The sequence below is a fragment of the Eptesicus fuscus genome, chromosome 7, assembly GCF_027574615.1.
Source record: "Eptesicus fuscus isolate TK198812 chromosome 7, DD_ASM_mEF_20220401, whole genome shotgun sequence".
In the NCBI taxonomy this organism is placed as follows: domain Eukaryota; kingdom Metazoa; phylum Chordata; class Mammalia; order Chiroptera; family Vespertilionidae; genus Eptesicus; species Eptesicus fuscus.
In genome coordinates, this window is record NC_072479.1 from 52,446,453 (window position 1) to 52,469,333 (window position 22,881).

General features: G+C 56.7%; 3 protein-coding genes and 1 long non-coding RNA gene across 6 annotated transcripts; 1 reads left to right on the top strand and 3 right to left on the bottom strand.

Annotated features, from left to right (window-relative positions):
• Positions 1-235: 235 nt before the first annotated feature.
• SLC26A10P (Solute carrier family 26 member 10) lies at positions 236-7,595 on the bottom strand. The gene is made up of 18 exons (XM_028156380.2): positions 7,253-7,595; positions 6,707-6,817; positions 6,065-6,222; positions 5,697-5,861; positions 5,280-5,432; positions 4,194-4,276; positions 3,903-4,050; positions 3,688-3,801; positions 2,671-2,748; positions 2,486-2,581; positions 1,972-2,078; positions 1,788-1,857; positions 1,602-1,715; positions 1,429-1,462; positions 1,268-1,350; positions 1,122-1,176; positions 900-1,006; positions 236-332 (listed from the first exon to the last, which is right to left on the bottom strand). The coding sequence occupies exons 1-18, from the start codon at positions 7,593-7,595 to the stop codon at positions 294-296; spliced, it is 2,058 nt and encodes a 685-aa protein (XP_028012181.2). The 3' UTR covers positions 236-293.
• A 1,875-nt stretch (positions 7,596-9,470) lies between these two features.
• On the bottom strand, positions 9,471-16,946 carry ARHGEF25 (Rho guanine nucleotide exchange factor 25). Of its 2 annotated transcripts, XM_008148707.3 has the most exons (16): positions 16,801-16,946; positions 16,399-16,513; positions 13,932-14,146; positions 13,701-13,796; positions 13,541-13,617; positions 13,295-13,361; positions 12,739-12,842; positions 12,475-12,544; positions 12,277-12,366; positions 12,092-12,184; positions 11,869-11,919; positions 11,599-11,676; positions 11,180-11,380; positions 10,853-11,033; positions 10,119-10,330; positions 9,471-9,826 (listed from the first exon to the last, which is right to left on the bottom strand). In XM_008148707.3, the coding sequence occupies exons 1-16, from the start codon at positions 16,897-16,899 to the stop codon at positions 9,719-9,721; spliced, it is 1,857 nt and encodes a 618-aa protein (XP_008146929.2). In that variant the 5' UTR covers positions 16,900-16,946; the 3' UTR covers positions 9,471-9,718. The 2 variants fall into 2 exon arrangements, with proteins under 2 accessions (XP_008146929.2, XP_008146930.2); XM_008148708.3 differs by lacking the exons at positions 16,399-16,513; positions 16,801-16,946 and adding an exon at positions 15,066-15,177.
• Positions 16,947-17,313: 367 nt separating this feature from the next.
• DTX3 (deltex E3 ubiquitin ligase 3) lies at positions 17,314-20,889 on the bottom strand. 2 transcript variants are annotated; one of them, XM_008148705.3, is made up of 5 exons: positions 20,829-20,889; positions 20,563-20,637; positions 19,457-20,186; positions 18,335-18,552; positions 17,314-18,000 (listed from the first exon to the last, which is right to left on the bottom strand). In XM_008148705.3, exons 2-5 carry the CDS (start codon positions 20,589-20,591, stop codon positions 17,925-17,927), a joined length of 1,053 nt encoding a protein of 350 aa, XP_008146927.1. In that variant the 5' UTR covers positions 20,592-20,637; positions 20,829-20,889; the 3' UTR covers positions 17,314-17,924. The 2 variants fall into 2 exon arrangements, with proteins under 2 accessions (XP_008146927.1, XP_008146928.1); XM_008148706.3 differs by lacking the exon at positions 20,829-20,889 and having other exon boundaries at positions 19,457-20,205; positions 20,563-20,626.
• LOC129149780 (uncharacterized) lies at positions 18,982-21,364 on the top strand. The gene is made up of 2 exons (XR_008556589.1): positions 18,982-19,137; positions 21,077-21,364. It is a non-coding gene; the product is annotated as an uncharacterized LOC129149780 (long non-coding RNA).
• The last annotated feature ends 1,517 nt before the right edge of the window (positions 21,365-22,881 follow it).

A 22,881-nucleotide genomic window follows, 5' to 3' on the forward strand; every position in this document is an offset into this window, starting at 1 on the left:
CTCTGGATCCAGGACTGTGCACCGGCCGCAGCCCCACCCCCATGGAGAGACCTGGTGATTGGAGCTGGGGTGAGGGCCAGTGAACACACAGGTGAAAGCATTCTTAGTTGTGTCTCTGCGATGCTGTGGGCATGGAGGAAGGGGCACCAGGGGCGGTGTGCAGACACCCAGACTCACTTCATGAATCCCAGAGGCTCTCAGCTTTATTCTATTAGTTACATCAAGTAAGGGGGCTCATGGGCCAAGGCCCTCACACACGTATTGTTGGGCCTTCCATACTCCAAGGGTCCCGGTCAGACCCATACTGTGCAAGTCTTCGGACCAGTGAGCTCCTGAAAAAGGGAGGGCACGTGTCAGGAATGGATGAAGTGCGCCTCTCTTCCTCGTCCAGGATTTGGCAGTCTGAGGGGCACACCAACACCTCTGGGACCTCGAGTTACTCGGCTCTTCACCCATTTTTTAAAAAATCCTCAACCCAAAATACATTTATTGATTAGAGAGAGAGAGGGGAGGGGAAAAAGAGAGAGACATTGATGTGAGAGAGAAACATCCATCAGATGCCTTCTATATGCGCCCTGACTGGGGATTGGACCCACAACATAGGTATGTGTTCTGAACAGAAATCAAACCTGCAAATTTATTATTATTATTATTATTATTATTATTATTATTATTATTATTATTATATAGGAAGATGCTCCAACCAGCTGAGCTACTCAGCCAGGGTTCCCTGGCTTAATCTTGATAAATTAATCATTTCATCCCCATCCCTTCCTTCATCTTCCTCCTCAGCCCCCTTCTTAAATCCCTCTGCCTGGATCTTCAGCCCCTGACTCACTCCTCACTTGCTACAGCCCAGCACCTCCTGGCTTCCACCCCTGTTGCTACTGTCCCCTCACCAGTCTCTCCAGGGCATGAGCAGCTGCATCCTGGACACTCACAAACAGCTGCTCTGGGGTCACTCTGTCCAGGAGTCCTGCCTGGGTCAGTGTCCTGAGCACTGAGGCTGTGTGGAGAGGGGGTCATGCTCTCAGGCTCTAAGTCCACACTGTGTCCTCTTCTCTCCCTCAAGTGTCCGGCCATTCCCCAGGCTCCAGTTCCCTCCATACTCCACACCTCACCATTACACTGAGCCAGGAGAAGGTGGATCCCAGCATCTTGGCATCTGCTGGCCAGCTGCAGAGGTGGGGCAGTGGGTTACACCCTACATCAGAGAGTATGCCTGGGATGATAAGGGGAGTTTCTCCTTAACCCCCCTCTTCCTCACCTGTACCACTTCTCTGGCCCCAGCAGCATCTGCGAAGGTGACACCACCGCAGTCTAGGACCACCACTCTGACAGGCTCAGCACCTAGGATGGGAGAAGGCAGAGTACCCAGGTGCTCCCAGGCATTATTCCCAAACCTTCCTCCTCGTCATCCCATCTCACCTGCATCAGGTGGGCCCTCTATCTTTGGAGTCTCCTGTGAGTAGAAAAGAGCGGTCACCACTTGGGAGGCACAAGCATGACCGTGCACACCTTGAGCACAAGGATCCCCCTCAGAAACCCACCTGCCTCCCACTCACAGAGAACCCACACTCCCCTTTGACCAAGTCCCTCACCTTGCCTCTGCCAAGCCCCAGGTGCCACTCTAGGTGATGCCGAAACTGCCCACGGGTCCCAAAGTAGAGAGGTGTTGGATAGCTCAGGATGCAGAGCCCTGGGACCTGGAGGAGCTAAGGGGTCAGAGGGTCAGAGAAACATCCAGGTCTAATCATCCCTCCCCTCTTTGGCTGTAGCCCACCCACCTTGTGGCTCTCTTTGAGTGGCCTGTAGAGCTCCGTCCCCTCAGCTAGTCCAAGTGCCACACACTGCACCCTAGGCAGGGAGCTGGGGTCAGATTCCCAGCCTGGCCTGGCTGAGAAGTCACCCCAAGCACTCTGTTCTCGTCCCCCACCCCTTCATCTTGACTCCCCTCATCTCTACTCCCACCTCTGGGTGCGGCAGACCACAGTCATCATGGAGAAGACCACACCTATGGCCAGGCCCAGGTCCACGCTCAGGGTCACCACAGACACCCATGTGACCATCCACACCGCCTGCAGGACATAGATGGACGTGAAATACCTAGGAGAAAGGCCAGGCCATCACTGCTAAGGGAAAGGATCCAGGGGCAGTGGCTGCCAGAGTAAGTGAAGGGGAGGGATGGCTCAGGAGAAGGCAGAAAGAAAGACAGAAGGAAGGGATAGGATTGACCCAACGATGGATACACACCAAGCACACTGACCCCAGACTTGGCACCACCGGGAGAGTTAAAAATATTCAGATCTGAAGGGGTTCCAACCCCACCCCTCATCTTGTCTCGGAGGAAAGGGATTAAGAAGTATGCATGTTGGGGGCGTGGGTGGGGGGTTACAGAACTTAGGACTAGGACAATTAGCTTTGATCCAGGGCAGAGGCTGGGGATGCTGGGAAAGTGGGAGAGGGCAATGCTGCTGTTTCTCACAAAGTCCATGCGGCTGATGCGCCATAGTTGTGGAAGTTCCTGCATCTGGAAGAACATCTGGCGCATGCTGGAGATGTTGATGCAGGCCAGGACAGCCTTGGGGCAGAGGAAAGGAACTAACCACCCCAATACTCTGGATTACAGCCGCCCCTCCAGGTCACCGCCACACGGCCTCTGCGCCTTACCTTGGGCAGATAGTAGAAGAAGGGTCCGAGCCACAGCAGCACGGACAGGACAACCATGCAGGAGAAGAGGCCTGCCAGCTGAAGGGAAGGGTCAATGGAAGCAGCAAAGGGAGGGAGCCTCCCCCACCTCCTGTGAGAGGTGGTCTCCCTGCCCACTGGGCCTCATCTTCCCTGAAAGTCTCTGTCCTCCCAAGTCCCTTCCCACACAGATATTCCTCACTCTTCACGAGCTCCCTGATATTCTGCCATGTACACCTACCCTTCCCTCTCCCCCAGTTAAATGCCTCCTTCACTCGTCTCCCCTAGATGTAGTTCAACTTTTCTATTTGTGTAACCCACCTCCATCTTAAAAGCCACAGTGGGATTACCCTAAAAGCAGGCTAACCACATGCTTAGGGCGCCAACTGAGTAACAGGAACCAAAAATATAAAAATATGAGGGGGAACTTTGATATGTGATATTTCTTTTTAAGTGAAAATGTCCTTATGGGGAAAAAAATTAGAATTTTGTCTCAATTTATTTTACAGTTTAGTAATGTTTTTACTTTGAACTACACATGGGGCACCATAAGTTTTGTAAGTGCTTACAGTAAAGGTCTTAATGGAACTTAGTTTTTTTTCTTTCTCCCCGACCTAGATAATCCCATCCCCTCCCTCACCCTCCCTCACAGAGTCCCAGCCTCCTTTATTTTTAATTTTTAAAAAAATATATTTTATTGATTTTTCACAGAGAGGAAGGGAGAGGGAGAGAGAGTTAGAAACATCGATGAGAGAGAAACATCAATCAGTTGCCTCCTGCACACTCCCCACTGGGTATGTGCCCGCACCAAGGTACGTGCCCTTGACCAGAATCGAACCTGGGACCCTTGAGTCCGCAGGCCGACGCTCTATCCACTGAGCCAAACCGATTGGGGCCCAGCCTCCTTTATATAGTTGCCACCTGTTTCTCTACCACTTGGACCTGGACGCCCCTCTTCCCCGCCCCACCCTTTCTCCTCACTCAGGGACGCATGCTTACCTGGGTGTTCCCACCAGCATCCACTAGTAGGCTGGTGGTGGCCAATGTGGCCGAGTTGGGGAAGCAAGAGAACAGCGAGGAGATGAGGTTGGAGGCACCATGAGCCAAGAGTTCCTGGGGTGGACAGTGAGATGAAGAGAGAGACAAAGGCATGGGGAGGTGACCTTAGGGGGTTGTCTCCTGAGTGAGGTTGGAGACCTCAGTCGGAAACACACCTGGTTGGAGTCAACAGTGTAGCTATACTTGTCTGCGTAGATGGAGGCCAGGGAGGCGGACACAGCAAAAGTAACCAGCGCGATGGGCAGTGAGTCACCCAGAATCCTAGGTAGCTCAGACAGGTTGGGGAGGAGAGGCTGAGGGAATCTGGAGAGAGAGGGATCCAAGGTGAAGATGGGTTGGGTGTACCAGGGATTATAGGGAAGACAGAGACCAAAAGGGTGGAGCAGGACAAAAGGGGGTATTGGGTGTGAGAGGAGCCACGCTGGCGTTCTTTCATTCTCTCTTACCCTCCAGGCAGCAGCCCCACTATCTGGACATCATATCTCGTGTCCAGGGAAGAGGCGAAGCAGAGCACAGAGGCCAGAAGCACCTGGGGAAGAGCGTGTATTAGGGCGTGGGAGGAAACGGGTCCCCTGGCAGAGGCTACAAGGGCCCAACATGAGAGAGGATCAAAATGCGGGATTAGGTGGTTGCCGGAGCCTAGCAACTGGGGGAGCTTGGGTGTGTTTGGGATGGCTGCCCGACAACTAATGTAGAGTGAAGGAGAGTGGGGATGGAAAGAGGAGTGATGCCGAAACCGGTTTGGCTCAGTGGATAGAGCGTCGGCCTGCTGACTGAGGGGTCCCAGGTTCGATTTCGGTCAAGGGCATGTGCCTTGGTTCTGGGCACATCCCCAGTAGTGGGTGTGCAGGAGGCAGCTGATCGATGTTTCTCTCTCATCGATGTTTCTGACTCTCTATTCCTCTCCCTTCCTTTCTGTAAAAAATCAATAAAATATATTAAAAAAAGAAAAGAAAAGAAAAGAAAGAAAAGAAAAGAAAAGAGGAGTGATACCTCTCTGGGGCTATGGAGAGAGATGGATGGGTCCCTCTCACTCAGGAGACAACCCCCTAATGTTACCTCCCCATGGGGCGGGGGGGGGGGGTCCTATGAGGGAGGCATGTGGGTATTAGGAGGCAAAACCAAGCCATTCTCCGTAGGGAAGTTTGGCCATGTCTGCGGGTGCGTAGTGTGTCTTTGGAGACGTTAAACATTTATTTACTTGGAAAGAGAAACGTAGGTAGGTGTGGAAAGGGAAAGGGAGTTAGAAGGACCCGGCAAGGAGCGAGATGGGAGTGGAGGCGAGCGCTGTAAGGAGGAAGAAGGCGCTCTAGGAGCTGTGGAGGGAACTCGGCGCGAGGAGAGGAAACGTGTGGGTGTGGGATTCCGGGGGGTCAAAGAGTTCTGGGAAGAAGCCTAGCAAAGGACTTGTGTAAGCAGGACCTCTGGCTGTGGCCTCTCAGCACTCCATTAGGGGGCGGCAGCGGCCAGTTCCTACAGGATGGGCAGGGTTTGTGAGGCGCAGGGGGCCGGTACCCAAGAGCCATCCTCACCATGACGATTTCCCCTGGGATCGGGGTGGGTAGCCTGTCTCGGAACCTCACGTTCAATTCCTTGACCGGCACGAGCAGCGCCAGGCTGAGTGCGGAGATGGTCAGTTCGGCCGGACTGCTCTGGGGCAGCGCGGTCAGCACAGCGGCCAGCGTCTGCGGGCGGGCGGTGAGCAGAGGGCCCCGAGCTGGGGGCGACTGTGCCCGGCGGGCCCACCAGACCCAAGCAAGGCTCTCCCGGCTCCCATCAGGGCTTCCGCCTCCGCGGCGACCCTCCTTCAGCCTCAGGGTCTAACCTTTCCTCCGCCCCGCCCCCGTGACACACGTCTCTCCTCTCGTCCTTCCTTCCATCCCTTTCCGGTTGCCCTCCTCCGGGACCGCTAGAAGCCTCTTTCCCGTGGCCCTCCCGTCCCGGCCCACCTTGAAGAGAGCGAAGCAGCCGATCTGGCGCGGGAGGCGCAGCCCCACAAGGCTCGGCAGCTGGGACACAAGCACGTGCAGCGCGGCCCCGCTGGTCAGCGCTTTGACCACTGGCTCGGACAACAAGGTGGACAGGACGCCGAGCTGCAGCGCGAACATCCCCAGCTTGGGGGGGGGGCGGGGGGGAGATGCCCGGTCACTGCCGGAGGAGGAGCGGACCAGCTGGGGCGCAGGGTGCCCGTTTCTCGGCGCACCTCTGACCGAGACCGGCGCGGGCGACCTGCTTCCCCCCTCCCCCCCCTTTCCCCTGGCTCAGTTACCCCAGGCCCCCAGCGTGGACCCCCTGCTCCCCCAGGGTCTTCCCTCACCATCAGCGCCCCGCTCCCAAAGGCCAAGGCCGCAGCTGCCCCAACCCGCTGAGCGTCCAGCTGTTCCCTCTCGATTCCGCTCAGGTTCCCCTCGAGCGGTTCGGGCACCAGCCGCTCCACGGCGGAGCCCGTCATGAGGCTGAGGACGGCGAACGTTCCTAGGGCCGCAGGACAGACGCAGAAATTACCCGCTGTGCCGCCTGGGGCGCTGCGACAGCCCGGGCTCTGCGTTTTCGGCCCAGGCGGCGGGGCCCTAGAAGCTGTGCCCGGGTGAAGACCGCGAGGCTGAGCCGGTGCGGAAGCCGGGAACCGGGGCGGCTAGGAGAGGGCAGCAAGCGGCGAACACTGTCCCGACTGCACCCCCACCCCCTCCTGCAATCGCCGGCACTGCGTGCTCCTTGGGGTGACTGCACATCCCTTCTCCCCTCCTCCAAATCCCAGAAAACTTAACCCAATTTCATGAGGAGGGAAAAGTCCGAGTCAATTCCCACCTCTTTGCACCCCCAATAAGCACTGCCTAGGTCAGAGGGTCATGGCAGGGGAACGGCGGTGCGTTGGGGGATGAGAGCTAGGAAGCTTACAAGAGCGGAAGCCTCAAACCCCTGTCCGTTTTCACCCCACAGAGGTCACTGGGTCACTCACCTGTGGACAGGTGTCTTCCAGTCCCCAACAAGGTGTAGATGAGGATGGGAAAGAAAGACGTGTAGAGGCCAAACACAGGGGGCACGGAGGTCAAGAGGGCAAAAGCCATGCCTGGAGGGGGGCGGGGAGGTGGAAGGAAAGGTCTGATGGGGTGGAGGGATGAAGGGTGCCCAGCTTCAGGATGCTGCCCTCTTTCCACTCTCAGAGGCTGGCAAGGGGATGGCAGAGGGAACTGAGGGGTTAACGGGCCTGGTGGGAAGTCGCTGGGTGGACAAGGTCACAGATCCATAACCCCAGCGGAGACCTGGGGGGGCAGGCGTTGTGCTTCTCTCTTCTCTCCAGTTCCCTGAGCCGGAACGAGTCTAAGACTTCTCCAAGGATTGCGCACGTGAGGGCAGCTGGGGGCGGGGATCTGATGGAGCTCCGTAGTCCTTACCCAGAACTTGTCTCCGAACCCTCAACCACACGAACCCACCACCTCGCTCCCGAGTTCCCACCCCCTGGGTCTCCCCAGCCCTCTGACAGGCGGGTGTTGGGGCCGCTCACCCTGGGGCACGTGCACGACGCCCACGGTCACTCCAGCCACCGCATCCCCGAGCAGCCAGGCCCTCCAGCGGTACTCAGGCAGCCAGCGCAGCGGGGGCAGCCGCGCCAGCAGCAGGCGCCACGCCCCCGGCCCGGAGCAGGCGCGGGCCCGCCGCCTCCACAGTCCGCACAGCCCGGGCCGGCGGGACTCTGCCAGGAGTTCCTGCGCCTGCTCTGCGCCCCCGAAGAGCTGCTGGAACCGCGCCTGGGTGAGAGGTTCCCTGAGCTTGGCGCCCAGTGGGAAGTTAAGGTCGGAGGCCTCTCCTGGGCTTGAGCAGGTCCTGGCGCCCAGTAGCCCACTCATTTTGCCCTGGGCCACCTCCAACTCCGCCCAGTCTTAAATACCCCTCCACCGGCTAGCCTGAGTCCCGCCTCCCTGAAGCAGGGCCCAATCCGGCCCCGGAGGCGCCCTTCTACCAGCTGAAGAGAGCTTGGGGAGGGGGTGTCTCTGTGTTAGGCGCTTCCTCAGATATCCTTGGCCAAGTCAAAAGCTCTGGAGTCAGCTAGGGGAGAGGGCTGTGGAAAGGTTTAGGGACCAGAGAGGTAAGCCAAAAGGCAAGCACATCCTCAACACCTAACCCCCACTTTTCCACTCCTAAGCCTTTTCACTCTGCACCTCTTCACTGAGTTCCCTTTGAATTAGAAGCTGGCTCCTCTAGGTTCATTCCTAGAGCCACTGAGCAAGAGTTCAGCGGTTCCGACCCCAGCGTCTCCTTTCCCCAGACCCACAGCCTCTTGGGGCTCAGGTTATCCCCAAGAGAGTGTAAGGAGGTCTGCTGGCCTCTTCAGTTCCACGAACAACTAGGTGGGAAGCAGATATATGTATTAGACAGGATGACAGAGAACCACCACTCCACATCTTTGTGGGAGCGCCTGAGCCTAAATCCCCAGTTCAGGACCCCAGAAAGAATACTGAACTGATAGGAAATTTTTTTTTTCCTTAGAAGCCAAAAAACCCAAAACATCATAGATTACATACAAGTGCAAGTCACAAAGTAGGCACTCAAATGCATATTTGTGGTTATATTAGGTACAAAAGAGTCACCTGTCCACCCACCTCATGTACCCCATTGATCCCTAAAGAGATGCAGAGGTTCTGAGCTCTAGCATCCTATTTGCCCCATCCCCTCCTCCACTCTCAGGAATCCTTAGCACCCCTCCCCATCACCCTCTGGTCCCCAGTCCCTGACCCCAAAGTCCTGGGGGTGGGGAACAGTGAGGGTGGGTCTCTCTTCTTCAATTCCTTCTATTGTTCCCCCTAAGTCTTATCTGGGCTGTACGTCCTGTCTCCCCCTTAAGAGGCCCCTCCCCCCATTGTCGGCCAGAGGGACCTCAGCCCCACAGGGAGGCTCCAGCTCCTCCTCACCACCCCCACCCTAGCAGTCTATTGTCTGCTGAGGAAGCCCAAGTACACGTGACCCGGCCCAGGGGACAAAGGGACAGTGGCACACCGATGACCAAGGACCCAGGACAGGGAATCTGGACATGGATCTCTGCACGTTTAGCTTTCTCTGTCCCTGGGGCTGTCCCAGAAGTTGGGAGGGGTGAAGACCCCTTTGGCCTCTACAATCTTGGGTCTATGGCTTGAAGAGAAATCCATTCCTGTTCAGTGTGGACATGCCTTATGACTTCCCAGACAGCAAAAATAAGAAGACCCAGAGGCAGAAGGGGCCGTGGTCTCCAGCATCCTCTCCACCTTCCCATTCTACCTCAGCTGAACATGGAAGCCTCAGAAGGAAAGGTACGTTGGCATTTGGTACTTTAGCGTCTGGATTTTGGGGGAGTGGTGGGCAATCATTACATTGGGCTTTCCAGTGGGGGTCTAGATCAGAGGCCAAATGGGAGAGAAAGAGGGGCTGGGTAAGGTGGAGGATTCATCAAGGATCTAGAGTTTCCAGTGGCCCCAAGTCCCAGGCCTGGACTGAGAGGTAGCAACGTCAGCTTTTATCTTACAGCCAGTGCCCTTCTCCTTTCACCAGCCCCTGCTCAAACTGATTTGAGAGGTCAGCTGATCTCTTCCGTACCACTTCACCCCACTTACCCTACCAAAGCCTCCCCTTCCCTCTGCCAAGACAGTAGCCTCAGTGATATAACAAAACCTTTATTCTCAGAAAACAGAAAAAAAACAAAATCAAAACCAATATTTTGGCCCTTGCCCCAGCCCTCCCACCCACCCACATATCCTTCTTTTGTGGAGGACCTGTGATGCATGCATAGGGGTGGGAGCTGAAGGAACCTGTGTTCCCGGGACAGAAAGAAGTCTTTTTGAGTTTAGGTACCCTCCTCCAAGTTGACACCACTCCCAGCCTTGCCCACCTCCAGATACACCAAGAGGGAGGAATTCTGGAGCAGGGCCAGAAGGATTGCCCTGAAGTTCCTTGGGGAAGAGAGTAGCTGAGTCAGCACCACCCCCATGGTCTTTACCAGTTACAGCTCATCTTCATCCAACTTGGCAAGTCTGGCCTGGCAGGGAGGGTTTGAAATTGGTGGAACTGAAGGAGAGTCACGAGGAATCTGGGGGATGTCACTGAGGGCCTGAAGAAAGACTCAAATTAGAGAATCAAAAAAGTTCAGGAATCCACCCCGACTCCTCTCTTTTCAGTGTAAGCCCCTAGTGAAGCCACCTTTTGCCAGAGAGACATCTTAGATTACCTGAGACCATCAGTTAAAGTGGAGGGAGGAGGGTAAGAAATGGGAAGTAGAAAGGAGTAGACAGAAGGAAGGCGGTGGAAGAGGAATGATACGGGGGAGAAGGATTTGGGGATCCTGGAACAAGAGAGGCCCTCCCCATTCTACCCCTATAACCAGGCAACACCATTCTTCGTACCTGTGTGTCCAGGGGCAGGGGGCCTCTGGCCACCTCCCCTTTGGGTAACAGCAGCAGGGAAGGGAGAGAGCCATTGATGGGCCTGTGTGTGCTGACCTGGGCCCGGTCTCCAGGCCGCATTTTCCCAGGGCTTCCCACCCCAGGCCCTCCTGGCCGCCCCAGGCTGTTGGTCTGGCTCTCCCGTCTCTGGTACTCAATGGGTGATTGCAATGCTGGGGCAAAGAGAAGAACAGAAGGAGGGTTACAGCAGAGACAGGTCCTTTCTTTCCCTCAGGGCTCTGCTCAGGCCATCCTCCCATTTTGCTCTCCCTCCAAAGGTGTCATCCATGTAAATTGACCTTTAGAGGATTCTGAGTTACTAATTCTTTTTTTATATACATAATATATTTTTATTGATTTCAGAGAGGAAGGGAGAGGGAGGGAGAGAGACAGAAACATCAATGATGAGAGAGAATCACTGATCGGCTGCCTCTTGCACACCCCCTACTGGGGATTGAGCCCACAACCCTGGCATGTGCCCTTGACCAGAATCGAACCTGGGACCCTTCAGTCCGCAGGCCGACACTCTATCCACTGAGCCAAACCAGCTAGGGCTGAGTTACCAATTCTTGAGCTATTAGTGGAGAAGTGGGAATAGGGGACCAAGTGAAGCCAGGGTCAGAGGGCAGGGATGGGAGATTGGGCAGTAAGGGATTCAGAAGGGAGCATGTGGAGGAGAGAGGGTGAGAACTCACCATTGAGAAAGTCCCGTTGGCTTTCTAGGATCTGAGCCACTTGCTTGATCCAGGCCTGACTAACTGCAGCATCTGCAGTCTGCAGGACATAGCGCTGGATCCCACCCTCTGGCCCTCTGGAGGTCAGAGCAAAGCGGCAAGGGTCACCTTGGAGGTTCCCCTCTAGTCCAAGGCAGCTCACCTGGATTGGCAAATAGGAGATAGTGCCCCCAAATTCTTCAGGCCCTCTCTAGCTCCTGCCCCCTCCAACAAATCCAAGAGCCGGGCATCCTCTCAGAGGCCTCCCCCCATCCCAGTCAAACCCGTCCCTTGTAGCCCCCTCCCCACCTTGATGCTGCTCTTGTACACATATCCAGGCGGTGTTCCACCTCGCACTCCTCCTCCCAAGGCCTCACTGAAGATGACGATTTGCTCAAAGAGGAAGACACGCCGCTCTCGACCCCGGGAGGAAAGAAGCCCCCCAGCCTCAGGCTCTGTGACCCAGAATGTGTCCTGGCCCAAGAGCTTCCCCTGAGCAGTCAGTTTGCCCTAGAACCAAAGGACAGTGGTCTTCCAGAAAAAAAAAAAAACACAAAAAAAAACAAGAAGAAAAAAGAGGGAACTCTCTGCTCCTCCCTCCTTCCCCTGACACTCCCAACCAACCATAGGGTAGCACCAGGAAAGGACAATTCCCCATAAGGACTTCCTGAATCTCAAACTGAGACAGAAGAGCACTGGTCCTCAGGTTTCCTGCTCCATCCCCATACCTCAAATCCCCGCAGTCTCCCCAGGGTCATCATGTCATTACAGCGCTTGGGCACGAAGCACATGACTTCCACAGCTCGCTGGGATGCAAGGGAAGAGAGAAGCAGTGTCATTAGGAAGGAGCCATGTTTTGACTTCAGATCATGTTTTGACCCCCTACAGCCTCCCCTTAAACCAGACAGCTCTATACCACCCAAGGAGCTGGGGGAATCCAGGGGGCTAAGAAGATAAAGGTGTGTGTGATGTGTCCTGGAAGACCTAGAAGTCCTCACCTCCAGCTCTTCAGTATCCATCCCAGCTCTACTGTAATACTTGAGAAAATCCTAAGACACAGAAAAGAATGTTCAGGGAAGTCATGAGGACATTCTCAGAAGCTCTCACAGCCACCCCCAGGACACAGGTGGAGGCCTCTAGGAAGTCTGGGGGAAGCCTTAGGAACCCTGAGGAGATGAATGAAGAAAGAGCTGTCCCAGCCAGCTGGAAGGTGGTCCTGACCTTGAGCAGCAGCTGGTATTTCATGATCCTCTGCACTGGTTTGATGAGAAGATCATTGAGCTGCAATCGGTGCCCCAGCTGCTGCCGGAGCTCCTGGAGACAGGGATACACAGTGGTTATGCAGCCTGGAAAGCCTGCTCATGAGGATTCCGTCCCTCCTTTCCCAAGGTACCTCAGCCACTGACCTCAAAGTAGCTGTCCCCAAATTCTGACACCACATGCTCTGATTTGGGTTTATTCTGACAGTATACCACATACATTTGCAGCCGGCGCTCCTAGGAGGTGTAAAGTTTAAGAAAGAGCAGGATGAGTGAAAAGGAAGAGCACTTCCACAGTCCCATCCACTCGCAAGCCCCTCCCCGCCCTACCCTCTCAAGCCTCACATGTTTGATGAATAGTTGAGCCAGCCAATCAGGATCCTTCAAACACCGCTGTAGTTCCCCCAGGAGAAAGCTAGTGGGGTTGGCAGGGAAAAGATAGGTCAAATATCCCCACCCCTGCAACTTAGGGTTGTCTGCCCTAGTAATGCTCCCCTTGAAGCCTCTCCAAACCCTCCTCAGGCAACAATAGCTCCTGGGCCATGGATTGGACACTGAGACAACCAGACAAATGCCCCTCCCTCTTGCTCTCAGGGCTCCACCACTCACTCTCGATGCCACTCGTAGATTTGCTGGATGTTCCCAAACACAATCCTGTCACGGCCTCGAAGATTCTCTGGGACCCCCTGAGCAGCCATGGTGGCCATGTAACCCTGTGGGAAGTTTGGGGTGGGCACATAGGTATGTGGGGCCAGTCCTGGTGGGAACACTCCCTCCATAATAAGTGCAGGATGTAGGGGGATTGGGAAGGTGGGATAACGGAGCATCAAGGCATCTTTTATTCTTTTAAAAATTTTTTCTTTTGTTTCCTTTTTTTTTCTATTTAAAAAAAATTTTTTTAATTGATTTCAGAGAGGAAGGGAGAGGGAGAGAAAGAGACAGAAACATCAACGATGAGAGAGAATCATTGATCAGCTGCCTCCTGCACGCCCCATACTGGAGATGGAGCCCACAACCCTGGGCATGTGCCCTGACCAGGAATCGAACGATGACCTCCTAGTTCATAGGCTGACACTCAACCCCTAAGCTATGCCAGCTGGGCAAGGCATCTCTTAAAATTAGCCCTGGGCAGAGGGAAAGGGCTGGGAAAGGAAAGGGGAGTTACCTCCACAATCTGTCCTAAGTCCTCCACATACATTTTCTCTGTCTCTACCAGTTCACCGAGGACATACCTGGGAAGAAAGGAGTGCACATCCTTGGTTTAGCCACTTTCTCCCTCCTGGACTAGAAGCCCCTTCCTTTCCACAGCCAACCTCAGAGGAAATTCCAATTCTCAAATCTAAAACGTGAGGGGCAGTCTTCTGGACGCTGTGCAGCGGCAGGGAGGGAGGGAGGGTGTGCGGACACTCACATACTCCTTTCCAGAGCCTTCTTTTTCTGTTCCTCCTCACTCTCAGGGGCTTGGGACAGACTCTCCTCCTCAGGTAGCTGAGAGAAAAGAACATCCTAGAGGAAGCAAATGGATGCCTCTTGGGTGAGGGGAGCCCCCCAGACCCGTTTCATCATCATACCTTCGTCTCATCTCTGGGGCCCTCCAACAGTGTGGTCAGCAGGGTCAGTTCTGGAAGTTCCTCTCCTGTGGCTAGAGCTGGTTCCAGCATCCAGTTCTAGGGGCCAAGGTCAAGTGCCCGAGGTCAGGGACAGTGTCTGTGTCTCCCCATTGACCAATAGCCCCCAACTTGTCTTCTCTCCCAGTGTCCTGCACGGATGTCCTACATGCTTCTGTGGTGTTCCCTACTCACCTCATATGGTCCAGCCTGGCCACCATCTACTTCAGTTTCCACACTAAGACAATGTTTGGAGTGATCCAACCATCTTCTCAGGCCACTGATGGGCCCTGGGGGGCCCGGGGAACAGGGTTCAGAGCTGAGGCCGGAGTTGGGGCCAGAGGGGACAGCCAGACCCGAGGCAGCTGAAGCCGAGATACTCCCCTCACTGTCAGCAATGGAGTAGGATTCTAATGGGGTGGGGAGAGAGAAAAGGGGTGATAGATATTGCTCTAGCTCCAGACTCAGGATCCCTAGGAAGCTCTCAGAGTCTCCTCTCTCCGATGCTCAGCCCCTCTTCCCAGGGCTCACTCTCTTACCGTCCTCATTTGAGTTAGCCAGGACAGAAAATTTCACCAGGGCACCCTTGGAAGGACAGTAAATGCCTGGCTCCCCAGGCCTGGAACCCCCAGTAATACGTGGAGGTTCCCTTGATATCCTGAGCATGGCACAGATATGGGGGTGGGGGCAGCCATCTGGACAGACACTGGAAGCTGGGGGTGGCCATCTGCTCTCCTACAACCCTCCCCCTTCCAATGGGTACAAACCATTCTCTGAGAAGGGGGGTAGGAAGAGCTAAGAGCACATCTGCCACCCCCATCCCCTCCTCCACCCACGTCAGTGATCACTATCATAAAAAAAGACTGTCTGCAGCCCACCTCCCCAACATGCGCAAACCCAATGGAAAGGGCAAGTTAGGAAAGCTTATCTGGGTTATTTCTGGCCTGGGTTCAGGGACAGAGGAGCTGCGATTTTTGAGAAAGCCCCTGGTAGATCCTCTCGCTCCTCATTCCTCCACCCCCCTGGCCCTCTTCAGAGCTCAAGTAGGATCTTAGCACAAGGATTTGAGGGAAGATGCGGTTCTAGGCCTAAGGGGATGGTGGAGGGTTTTTCTCCGACCCAGCTGACTACAGGAAAGCCCTGCCCCTTCCCCAATTTCCTTAACTAGAAAATTGGGAGGCAGACGGGATCTTAGAGATCATCTATTAAGTATTTCCTGGAAAATATAGGTAGTCTCCAGCTTCTAAATCCCTAGGGCCAGGGCAAACAAGTCCTGAACCCTCAGCCCGCCCCCCATTCAACGCTGAGCCCTGGAGACCTCACACTCACCACGTCCCCCCCGGGCGATGCAGCAGCCGCATTTCGCCAGCACTTTTCGGATCACATTGGGACAGGCACAGCGACCCCCCTTGTGCCCCTCCCGCATGGCGCCCGGGCCCCCCCGTTCCCCCCACCCGGGCCGGCCATGCAGGGGGAATCACGGGGGGCGGGGCGGGGCGGGGACGCAGCAGGGCGCACACCCCCCCTCCCTCCTACCCCCGCTCCAGGCTGGGCGAGGGGGGGAGGGAGGGGACCGGGAGGGGGCGTCCAGGGGGAGGCGGAAGTCTAGTCTGGAGGAGGGCTGGGGGCTCCGCAGTGAGGGCGGTGCGGGCCGGACCGCGGGGCTGGGCGGGGAGGGTTTCCGGAGCCCTGTCGGTGCGGGGCCCAGGGTCCAGATGTCCAGCGGGGATGGGAGGGATGGTGGGAGAGGTTGGGCCGGGATGCGGCAGCCGCTTCAGCTCCGTCTCCGGCCACTCGGGTTGGGGATGGTTCTAGGCCCGGGCAGGGGAGGAGGTGGGGGGGGCGACTCCCCGAGTCCCTGGCGCTGCGCGGGTCCCGGCCGAGCGGCGAGACGAATAACAGGCCCAGCCGCTGTGCCGCCGCGGGGAGGGGCCTCTGCGCCCCAGCTCCGCCCTCTCCCTCGCGTTCCCCCTTTAGCCAGTGTCGGGTTCCCGCCCCAATCCCCCCTCCCCCAGGCACCACCACGTTCCCACTCCACGTCCCCAGCGCCTCTGCCCCTCCTCCGCATCCTGGGCGCCCCAGCCCGGGGGTTCCCCTCCTTCCTGCTTCTCCGGCTCGGACTGCGGAGCGCGGGGTGGGGGTTAAGCCCGTGGTGGGGTCTGCGCGGATCGCCACTCGGCCTCTGCGGTGGAGAAAGCCCGAAGGATGCGGCCTTGGCCTGTGCGAAGATGGCCTGGAGCTGGGCTGCCCCTAGCTGGGCAGAGGTGGACAAGGCCCCCCCCCCCGGGTGGGGGTGCGTGAATGGGGGGCTCTTTGTGGGGAAGACAGCCCAGGTGCCGCCCTCTCACCCGACCCTTCTTTCCTCCTGGCCCGGGACTCCAGCCGAAGCTAATCACCAATTAAGGCGAAGTCCTGGAGCCTGGGCTGGCGAGGGGCCAGGGGTGGGGCGCGGGGACACTCCGCCTGCGGGGGCGCGGGACCGGCTGAGTGGGGGACACACAGCAGGCTAGAGGGCGAGAAGAAGCGTGGAGGTCTCAGCGATTAAACGGGTCTCATGCAAATTAGATGCGAACCTTTATGCTAATAAGGGCAGCATTTTTTCTTAATTTTCCACTTTGCGCAGGATGGCCAACTGTGCCCCACCCCACCGCCAGCTTCTTACCGGGCAGCGGATCCCAAGCGGGGACCTCAGGTTCGCGCTCCCCTCTCTGATCCCCCTCCGTACAGGCGGACTCTGGCTCGGTCCCCTCCGGCCCTAGGGGGCTTCTCTTCGGAGGCTGCGGGGATAGAATGACCGTCAGGCACCCGCCCTTCACGCCCAGCCTTAACCTTCCCCTTCCCCTTCTCCCCGCTGTCAAAACCCACATTGTTATGAAAGGGTCGCCAAGGCTGGGGTGGAGGGAACGGTTCGCCCAGAGCATGGCTGTGGCCCTCTTAATGGAACTCTTGGATTCCTGCGGGCGCCCCGCAAAATTTGCTTTTGCGGGTAAATTGAGTTGTGGGGTGCAGCCGTCCTGAAGCCCCCTAAAGACCGCCGAACCCCACCACATTCGCCCTTTCTTACCCCCTCCTGCCCGGGTAGGGCGCATGCGCGCAGCATGCCCCCCATGACCCCCAGTATCCGGTCAGTGCGGCCAGGGGCGGGGCGGTCTGGGGGCTTCATGTTGGACCCCTACCCAGCTCCAAGTTTCAGGCCGAGGGGTACGGAAGCTGGGGGGCTCTGAGGCCTGCGTGCGTCCGGGGAGTTGCTGCCGACGAGTCCGCCCCCTGCCCGGCTCCGCCCCCACTCCCACCCCAGCCAAACTTTTCAGAAGGGGTAGGGTTGTTCCTTCCTACAACCGTAGTGCATCAACAACCCCTCTTAATACTGATTCCAAGTCGAAGCGTGACCTGGGGCTTCGCCGTGTTATTGTGGATCGCACTAAGTACATGCCGTTTCCCCAGGCCCTGTGCCGGCAGAGACTCGGGAGGCCCACAGGGATTTCCTCATCCACCCCCATCCCCTTCTCAGCAGGTCCCGCTCCCCACCCCACCCCCACCAGCCCACAGAACAGAACGGGTGTGGCAGAGAGTTGCATATTTTACTTTATTTTTATTAAATTAAAAGCTACAGTTTGGCGGCAGTTCCAGAACAGGGTAAGGAGGCTCCTTACAGGGGGCGGAGAAGAGCAGGAGACAGACGGACAGAAACAAAGACACAGGAAAGGACAAGGTTAAGGTAGATGGGGAACTGGTTAAGAACACGCAGGGCCGCTCCATGGGGGCTCACACCAGCTGATTCCCCCTCCCCTGCACCAGAGTTCAGCAGTGGAGCAGTATGGGATGGGAGTGGCGTTCAAGACCCCTCCCCTGCCCACCCAGGTCCTTTCTCAGCTTAGTCACTGGAGCACAGACAGACCAGAAAAAGCCAAGGGCAATGGAGGGGGCAGGAAGACTGGGAGTATGTACACCAGAGGGGAGCAGAGCCTGAGAAACAGCCTCTGCCAGCAGGGAGCAGCTCACACTGCACTGAAGCACTTGGCCTGTGGGGACAGAGGAAGGGGTTGCCCCATCCCTCTCTGAACTCCTCCCCAGTCAGACAGGTCCCCTACTGTGTGGTATGGGGGAGCAGAGGGAGAGAAGAGAACAGAGGCTTCTGTTGGGTCCTAGTGGAGGACAAAGGCAGGGGCCTTGGCAAAGGGATGTCCTTCAATCATCTGTGATACCCTTGGCTCTCAGCTCCTCTTGCACCCGGGTCAAGTAGGTGGGGTCTGGGTACCCAAACCTGAAAGCAAAGAAAAATGAGGGTCAGGGTCAGCTGTTCAGCCTTATCCCCATGCTCACACTCATTCTGGGTGCCCCATTGTGGGCCCTCTGCTCCCTCCCCTAATGTAATCCAAATCCGAGATAAATCAGCCCAATTCTGCTTATTTTTGCAGGTTAAACTGGGCATATCAGGACCAGGTTAAATGTAGGAGAAACTGGGATGGAAGAGATGGTTGAATAGTTTGGGGCTGGCCCACTCCAGTTAGGAGGCTCCCAGAGAGAGGCAATTGTTCTCTCAGTGGAAACAGACAAAGGGGAGGAGCCAAGTAGAGGGAAATGAAGAAGTGTCCCACAGCTGGGGTCCCCCTGTGCAGCTGGTCTTGTGGTGGATGTCGTTCCAGGTGATGACATTCGGTCTCCCTGTGGTCATTGACGTGCCAATAGTGAAGGTGAGACGCTGGTCAAACGCCTTTCGGAACAGGGTCAGCACCTTGTTACCCTCAGGGCAGTCCGGGAGGTAGGCCACCCGAGTGGTGCCAGGATACCGAACTCCTGGGTTTGGGTGTTCAGCCTGGGAGGAGGGGGAAGCGAAGTGGGCAGTGAGTAGCTGGACCTCTTAAGACCATAATGCCAATGGAGGTTCACCCTGGCCAGCCTTTTGTCTGTGCACACCCAGCGAAGGCTGACAGGGCAGCGACAGGCTGACAGCCTTTCAGGCAAGGAGAGACTCTAGGGTCTGGGCGGCAGGAGCCTATTTCTGGACAAAGTCCTTATTGTTAAGAGGCTCTTTCTCCTGGTCTCAATCCTTCAAGTCTCAATTCAGCAACAAATGGAGTCCCAGAAGTGATGGAAGGTAGCTGGTCCTTACTCTCCGGATAACTCAGCAGAAATGTGAAGACAGGCTAATTTACCTTTCAGCCTTCCCTTCTCTACCTGAAGACACGCCCAATGCTTTTTCCACTGCCTAACCTATTCCATTTTTCTATTCTTCTTCAGAGCTTCCTCATCCCTCTGCAAAGCAGGACTGGAAATTACTCTTTGTCAAGCAGGAAGTCACCTGTAGGCTCTTGACCACTTCTATTTGAATCTACGGTCATCAAGGTTTTCCTCCCTCATAAGTCTGGCATGGAGTAACACTCCCAGCTCTGGGAGAAAGGTTAGATCCCTTCCTGCTGTGCCTGCTTGCACCTGAGCCATCATCTTTACAGAATTGGAAATAGTATTTAATTCCTTCCTCTGATACCCGATTTTCATGTGTGCTATGGGGTTGGGGGGATGGAAAAGCTGGGCCTCATGGGACCTCCTAGCTCCAGGGCATTGAGTGGGAAGTCATATAGCAAAAGGCATACAGTGGAAACAGCAAAACTGTATCACATCTCAAAAACACTCTCACCCTCCCCTAGCTTTCCTAGATCAGAGAAGGAGCTGGGGGAGAGAGGGAAACAAAGGGTAAAGGCAGGCGGTAGTCTCCTTACCCCCTGGACACCGGGCGGGAAGACATACTGGATGACGATGGTGCCATACTTCTCATAACTGGGCAGTAGGAGTGTGGCGTCCTTAGAGACCAGCATCCGTCCATTCTGGGGCTGGTTGCCTACCAGCTGCCCATAGAAGCGGCCACACATGGGACAGGCCTTTTTCACCTGCAGGGCCCGGGTGATGCAGCCTTCACAGAAAGAGTGCCGACACTTCTCCAATGTCTTGGCGTTCTGGATCTCCCCCAGACAGATGGGGCAGGTACTCTCCTGCTCTTCTGCCTCCTCCCGGAGGCGGGGAGGAAGGGGAGGGGGCAGGGGAGGAGGGGGAGGAGGAAGCCCCCGTGCCCCTGGGGGCAAGAGTGGGGCTGCTCGGAGCGGGGGTGGGCCTGGGCGGTGCAGCTCAGGATGTTCCCCCCCACCCCCCAAAGCCAGGCAGCCCATAAGCTCCCCCTGCCTCTGAGCTTTCTTCAGCTCTTTCTCCGCCTCTTTCAGCAGCCCCTTAAGAGCCTTCCTGGCCAGGTAGAGCCCATTGGGAGGGGCGGGGGGAGGGCCCTGTGGGGAAAGCTGGAGAACATAGATGTCAGAAGTCTCGCCATCGATGAGGATGGACACACGATGCTCTTCCCGGAGCCGGGCCAGCCGGGCTGGTGTCTCCTTGCTCAAGAAGTCCCACACAGGCTTGGAGACAGTGACTTTGGTCTTGCAGGTGCCTCCACAGGCTGCCATTCTGGACAGGACGAACGACACTGCCCCCAGGGTGAAAGGGACTCAGGGTGGGGGGTCCCCCATTTCACAAACATCAGTGCCTCCTACTTTAGGTTCCTTTCCAACCTTGTATTATCTCTGCTTTCTCCAAGTCCAACACCCAACTAACTCCTCCCCCAAGTTCACTTTCTGTCTCCTCTTCTCTTTCAAATCCCCAGCACCCACTGAAGAGCGAGAAAGTTTCTATAACATTATTATTCTCATCTAAACCAAGCATCAGTCTTGGTTCTCTTTCCACTCCTCCCAAGGTCACAGAAACAACCTGCCCCTCCCCCCTCTGAGTGAAAACGGTCTTTTGAAAAAGGGAGAGAGAATTTTTGACCCTCCTTTTTGCTCACTTTGATCCTGAAGACCTTAGAAATGGCATGCAGGCTCTTTCTCTGTCCCTGCTCCCTACTTGTAGGTGGTGTGACCTGGTGGGTGGACAGGAAAAGGAGAGACAGTGAGAACCCCCCTGGCCCCATTCCCACATGCCCAACCCAACAACCCACATAACAAAGACGGGAACCTGGATGGAAACTACTGGGAATGGGATTGCTTGGCACACAGAATGGAGAAAACCAACTTAAAGGTGAACGTTGAGGTTCCCTTGGGAGGCAGATACCTTGAAAGCCCATGGACAAAAACAGCAGCAGGAATCCCTCTATTTCCACACTCAGCTGACCAGGACTGGGGGGGAAGGGGAGAGTAAAAGGTTATGATGACAAATGTTACCATCTTCCTCAGTCAGCCCAGAAACAAAAGAAAAACTCCTCTATTTCCTCTCCTTCTCCGTGGAATCCCATCCCCAGCCTCTCCCTAAGTTGCTAAGAAGGAATTTTAACATGCTAACTTTCCTTTTTTCTTTCCCAGCTCTGAGGCTCTCAAGAAAGCCCAGGGAACAGAAAAGAGAAGTCAGGAAGGGAAAAGCCCACACAGATGGAGGTTTTCCTCGCCACCTCCCTCCGATCACATGGACAAGAATATTTCCTATGTTCCCCAACTCCCCGCCTTGCTCCACATTTCCAAGTAATCCAGCCCCCATTGCTGGGGGACCTTCCTTGAGAGCCATCCCAGTTTCTTCTACAGAAATCTGTTTGGAATGCAAACTAAGTGGCAGCAGCCCCTGCAATAAAGTTCTCACTCTCACCTTTTAAACCAGCACACCAAGTGCAAGTCTGTCAGCCACTGGTCTGTATTTAGGGTGGGGGTGGGGGTGGGGGTGGGGGTGGGGTCACGCAGGGACTCCACTGGAGGAGTGTGATGTTCCCCCCAGTCTTGCCATGCTCAGCTACAGAGCTGTCCCTACACCACCTCCAAATGCAGCTCAAATAGAAAAGAGGGGCCACTGGTGTGACCTCAATTCCTTGACTGATCCCAAGGGGTGCAGCTCTCCATTTGTGCCACCATCATAGTTCCTTCAAGGCCAGAAGGGAACAGTTCCCTCAGCTCATGCTGTCTACCCAGGTGGGCCCCCCCACCCCCCATCAGAGGGAACCCAGGACCTAGGCGTTCTTGCTCCAAGTCCCGCTGGCACAGGACGGGGAGGCGGGGCCGCCGTCAGCGCTGGGTCTCCGGTGCCTCCTGGGCAGCCCCGGCCCGGCGGCCGGTCCCTCCCTGCGGACCGCACTGGGGGCGGGGCGCCGGGAAGGACAGGTCCCCGGGGGCGCCCACGGAGGCTGCGCCCCCTCCCCGGCGACCTCCCGCCAGACGCGACCCGGAACCAGCTCCCCGTGTCCCCGCTCGCGGAGCCCCCGGAGCCCCTCCAGTGGGTGTGGGTGCTCGTCTGCCCGACCGCGGCCCCTAGAACCCCCAAATGGAGGCCAAGGCTGGAGGATGACAGAAGGAGGAACTCCGGGCGTGAAGGGGTCCCCGGCGCCGCGCGCGGGGAAGGAGGCGGAGGAGGGGGCGCAGGGGCCGCGGGAGAGTGCGTGGGGGGCGAACGGGGCCCGGGGGGCGCGCGGTGGGTGTGGGGGCGCCGGGCTCACCTACCTCCCGTCAGCGCCGCCATTGCCGGTCACATGACTGAGGCTGTTGCTGGGATGACGGCCTGGGCCTTAGCAACAAGGGGGGGGACCCGAGAAGGTGGAGGGGGCTGTGCAGGGGTGCGAACTGAGGGAAAGGGAGGGGACTGCACCCCTCCCAGGTGGCAGTCACTGTCTCCTCTGACCCCCGCCGCCCTCGAGCCCCTGCCCTTCGCCCCCAAAACAAAAATGGAGGCTCCGTCCCAGGCTGGGGAGGCAGCGGCGTCGCGGAGCTGAGGGTCGGAGGTTACATCCCTCGGAGACGCCCTCCCCCCGCCGCCCCCTCCCCCCGCCCCTGCGCGGCCGCCCGGGTGCCGGCGGCGGCGGGTGGGCGAGGGGTGCCTGTCGAGGTGCACGGGGAGACGGCAAATTGGGATCCTTGTGCTGGAAGGGCCTTTGAGGAAGAACGTGGGATGGGAAGAAGAGTCACAGTGAAAAGCAGTGGAACTAAAATAACAATAAACCCCAGGAATAAACTGCTTGTCACCTCCCCTTCTCCCTTTTCCTAGATTGCCGCCTGTGCCCCCTCCCAGCTGGGGGCTGGTGCCTCTGATTGCTTTCTTTCCACAGAGATACTGAGGCTGGTGCAGAATGGGAAGCGATTGCGTTTTTTAAAAATGCATTGGGGTGGGGGTGGCTTCAAGTCTATGGTTC

Excerpts from the sequence above, each read along its gene's own strand:
- ARHGEF25 (XM_008148707.3), bottom strand. The coding sequence starts at position 16,899 with ATGAAGCCCCCAGACCGCCCCGCCCCTGGCCGCACTGACCGGATACTG. Across the intron at positions 12,843-13,294 it reads ACTTAGGACAGATTGTGGAG|GGTTACATGGCCACCATGGC; the intron begins GTAACTCCCCTT and ends AACTTCCCACAG. Across the intron at positions 11,034-11,179 it reads TGTACAAGAGCAGCATCAAG|GTGAGCTGCCTTGGACTAGA; the intron begins GTGGGGAGGGGG and ends TTGCCAATCCAG.
- DTX3 (XM_008148705.3), bottom strand. The coding sequence starts at position 20,591 with ATGCCATTTCTAAGGTCTTCAGGATCAAA. Across the intron at positions 20,187-20,562 it reads CTAAGGTCTTCAGGATCAAA|AATGGCAGCCTGTGGAGGCA; the intron begins GTGAGCAAAAAG and ends CGTCCTGTCCAG. Across the intron at positions 18,001-18,334 it reads TGCACAGGGGGACCCCAGCT|GTTTGGGTACCCAGACCCCA; the intron begins GTGGGACACTTC and ends CTTTGCTTTCAG.
- SLC26A10P (XM_028156380.2), bottom strand. The coding sequence starts at position 7,595 with ATGAGTGGGCTACTGGGCGCCAGGACCTGCTCAAGCCCAGGAGAGGCC. Across the intron at positions 6,223-6,706 it reads TGGAAGACACCTGTCCACAG|GAACGTTCGCCGTCCTCAGC; the intron begins GTGAGTGACCCA and ends CTGCGGCCCTAG. Across the intron at positions 1,463-1,601 it reads TGGGGCTTGGCAGAGGCAAG|GAGACTCCAAAGATAGAGGG; the intron begins GTGAGGGACTTG and ends TTCTACTCACAG.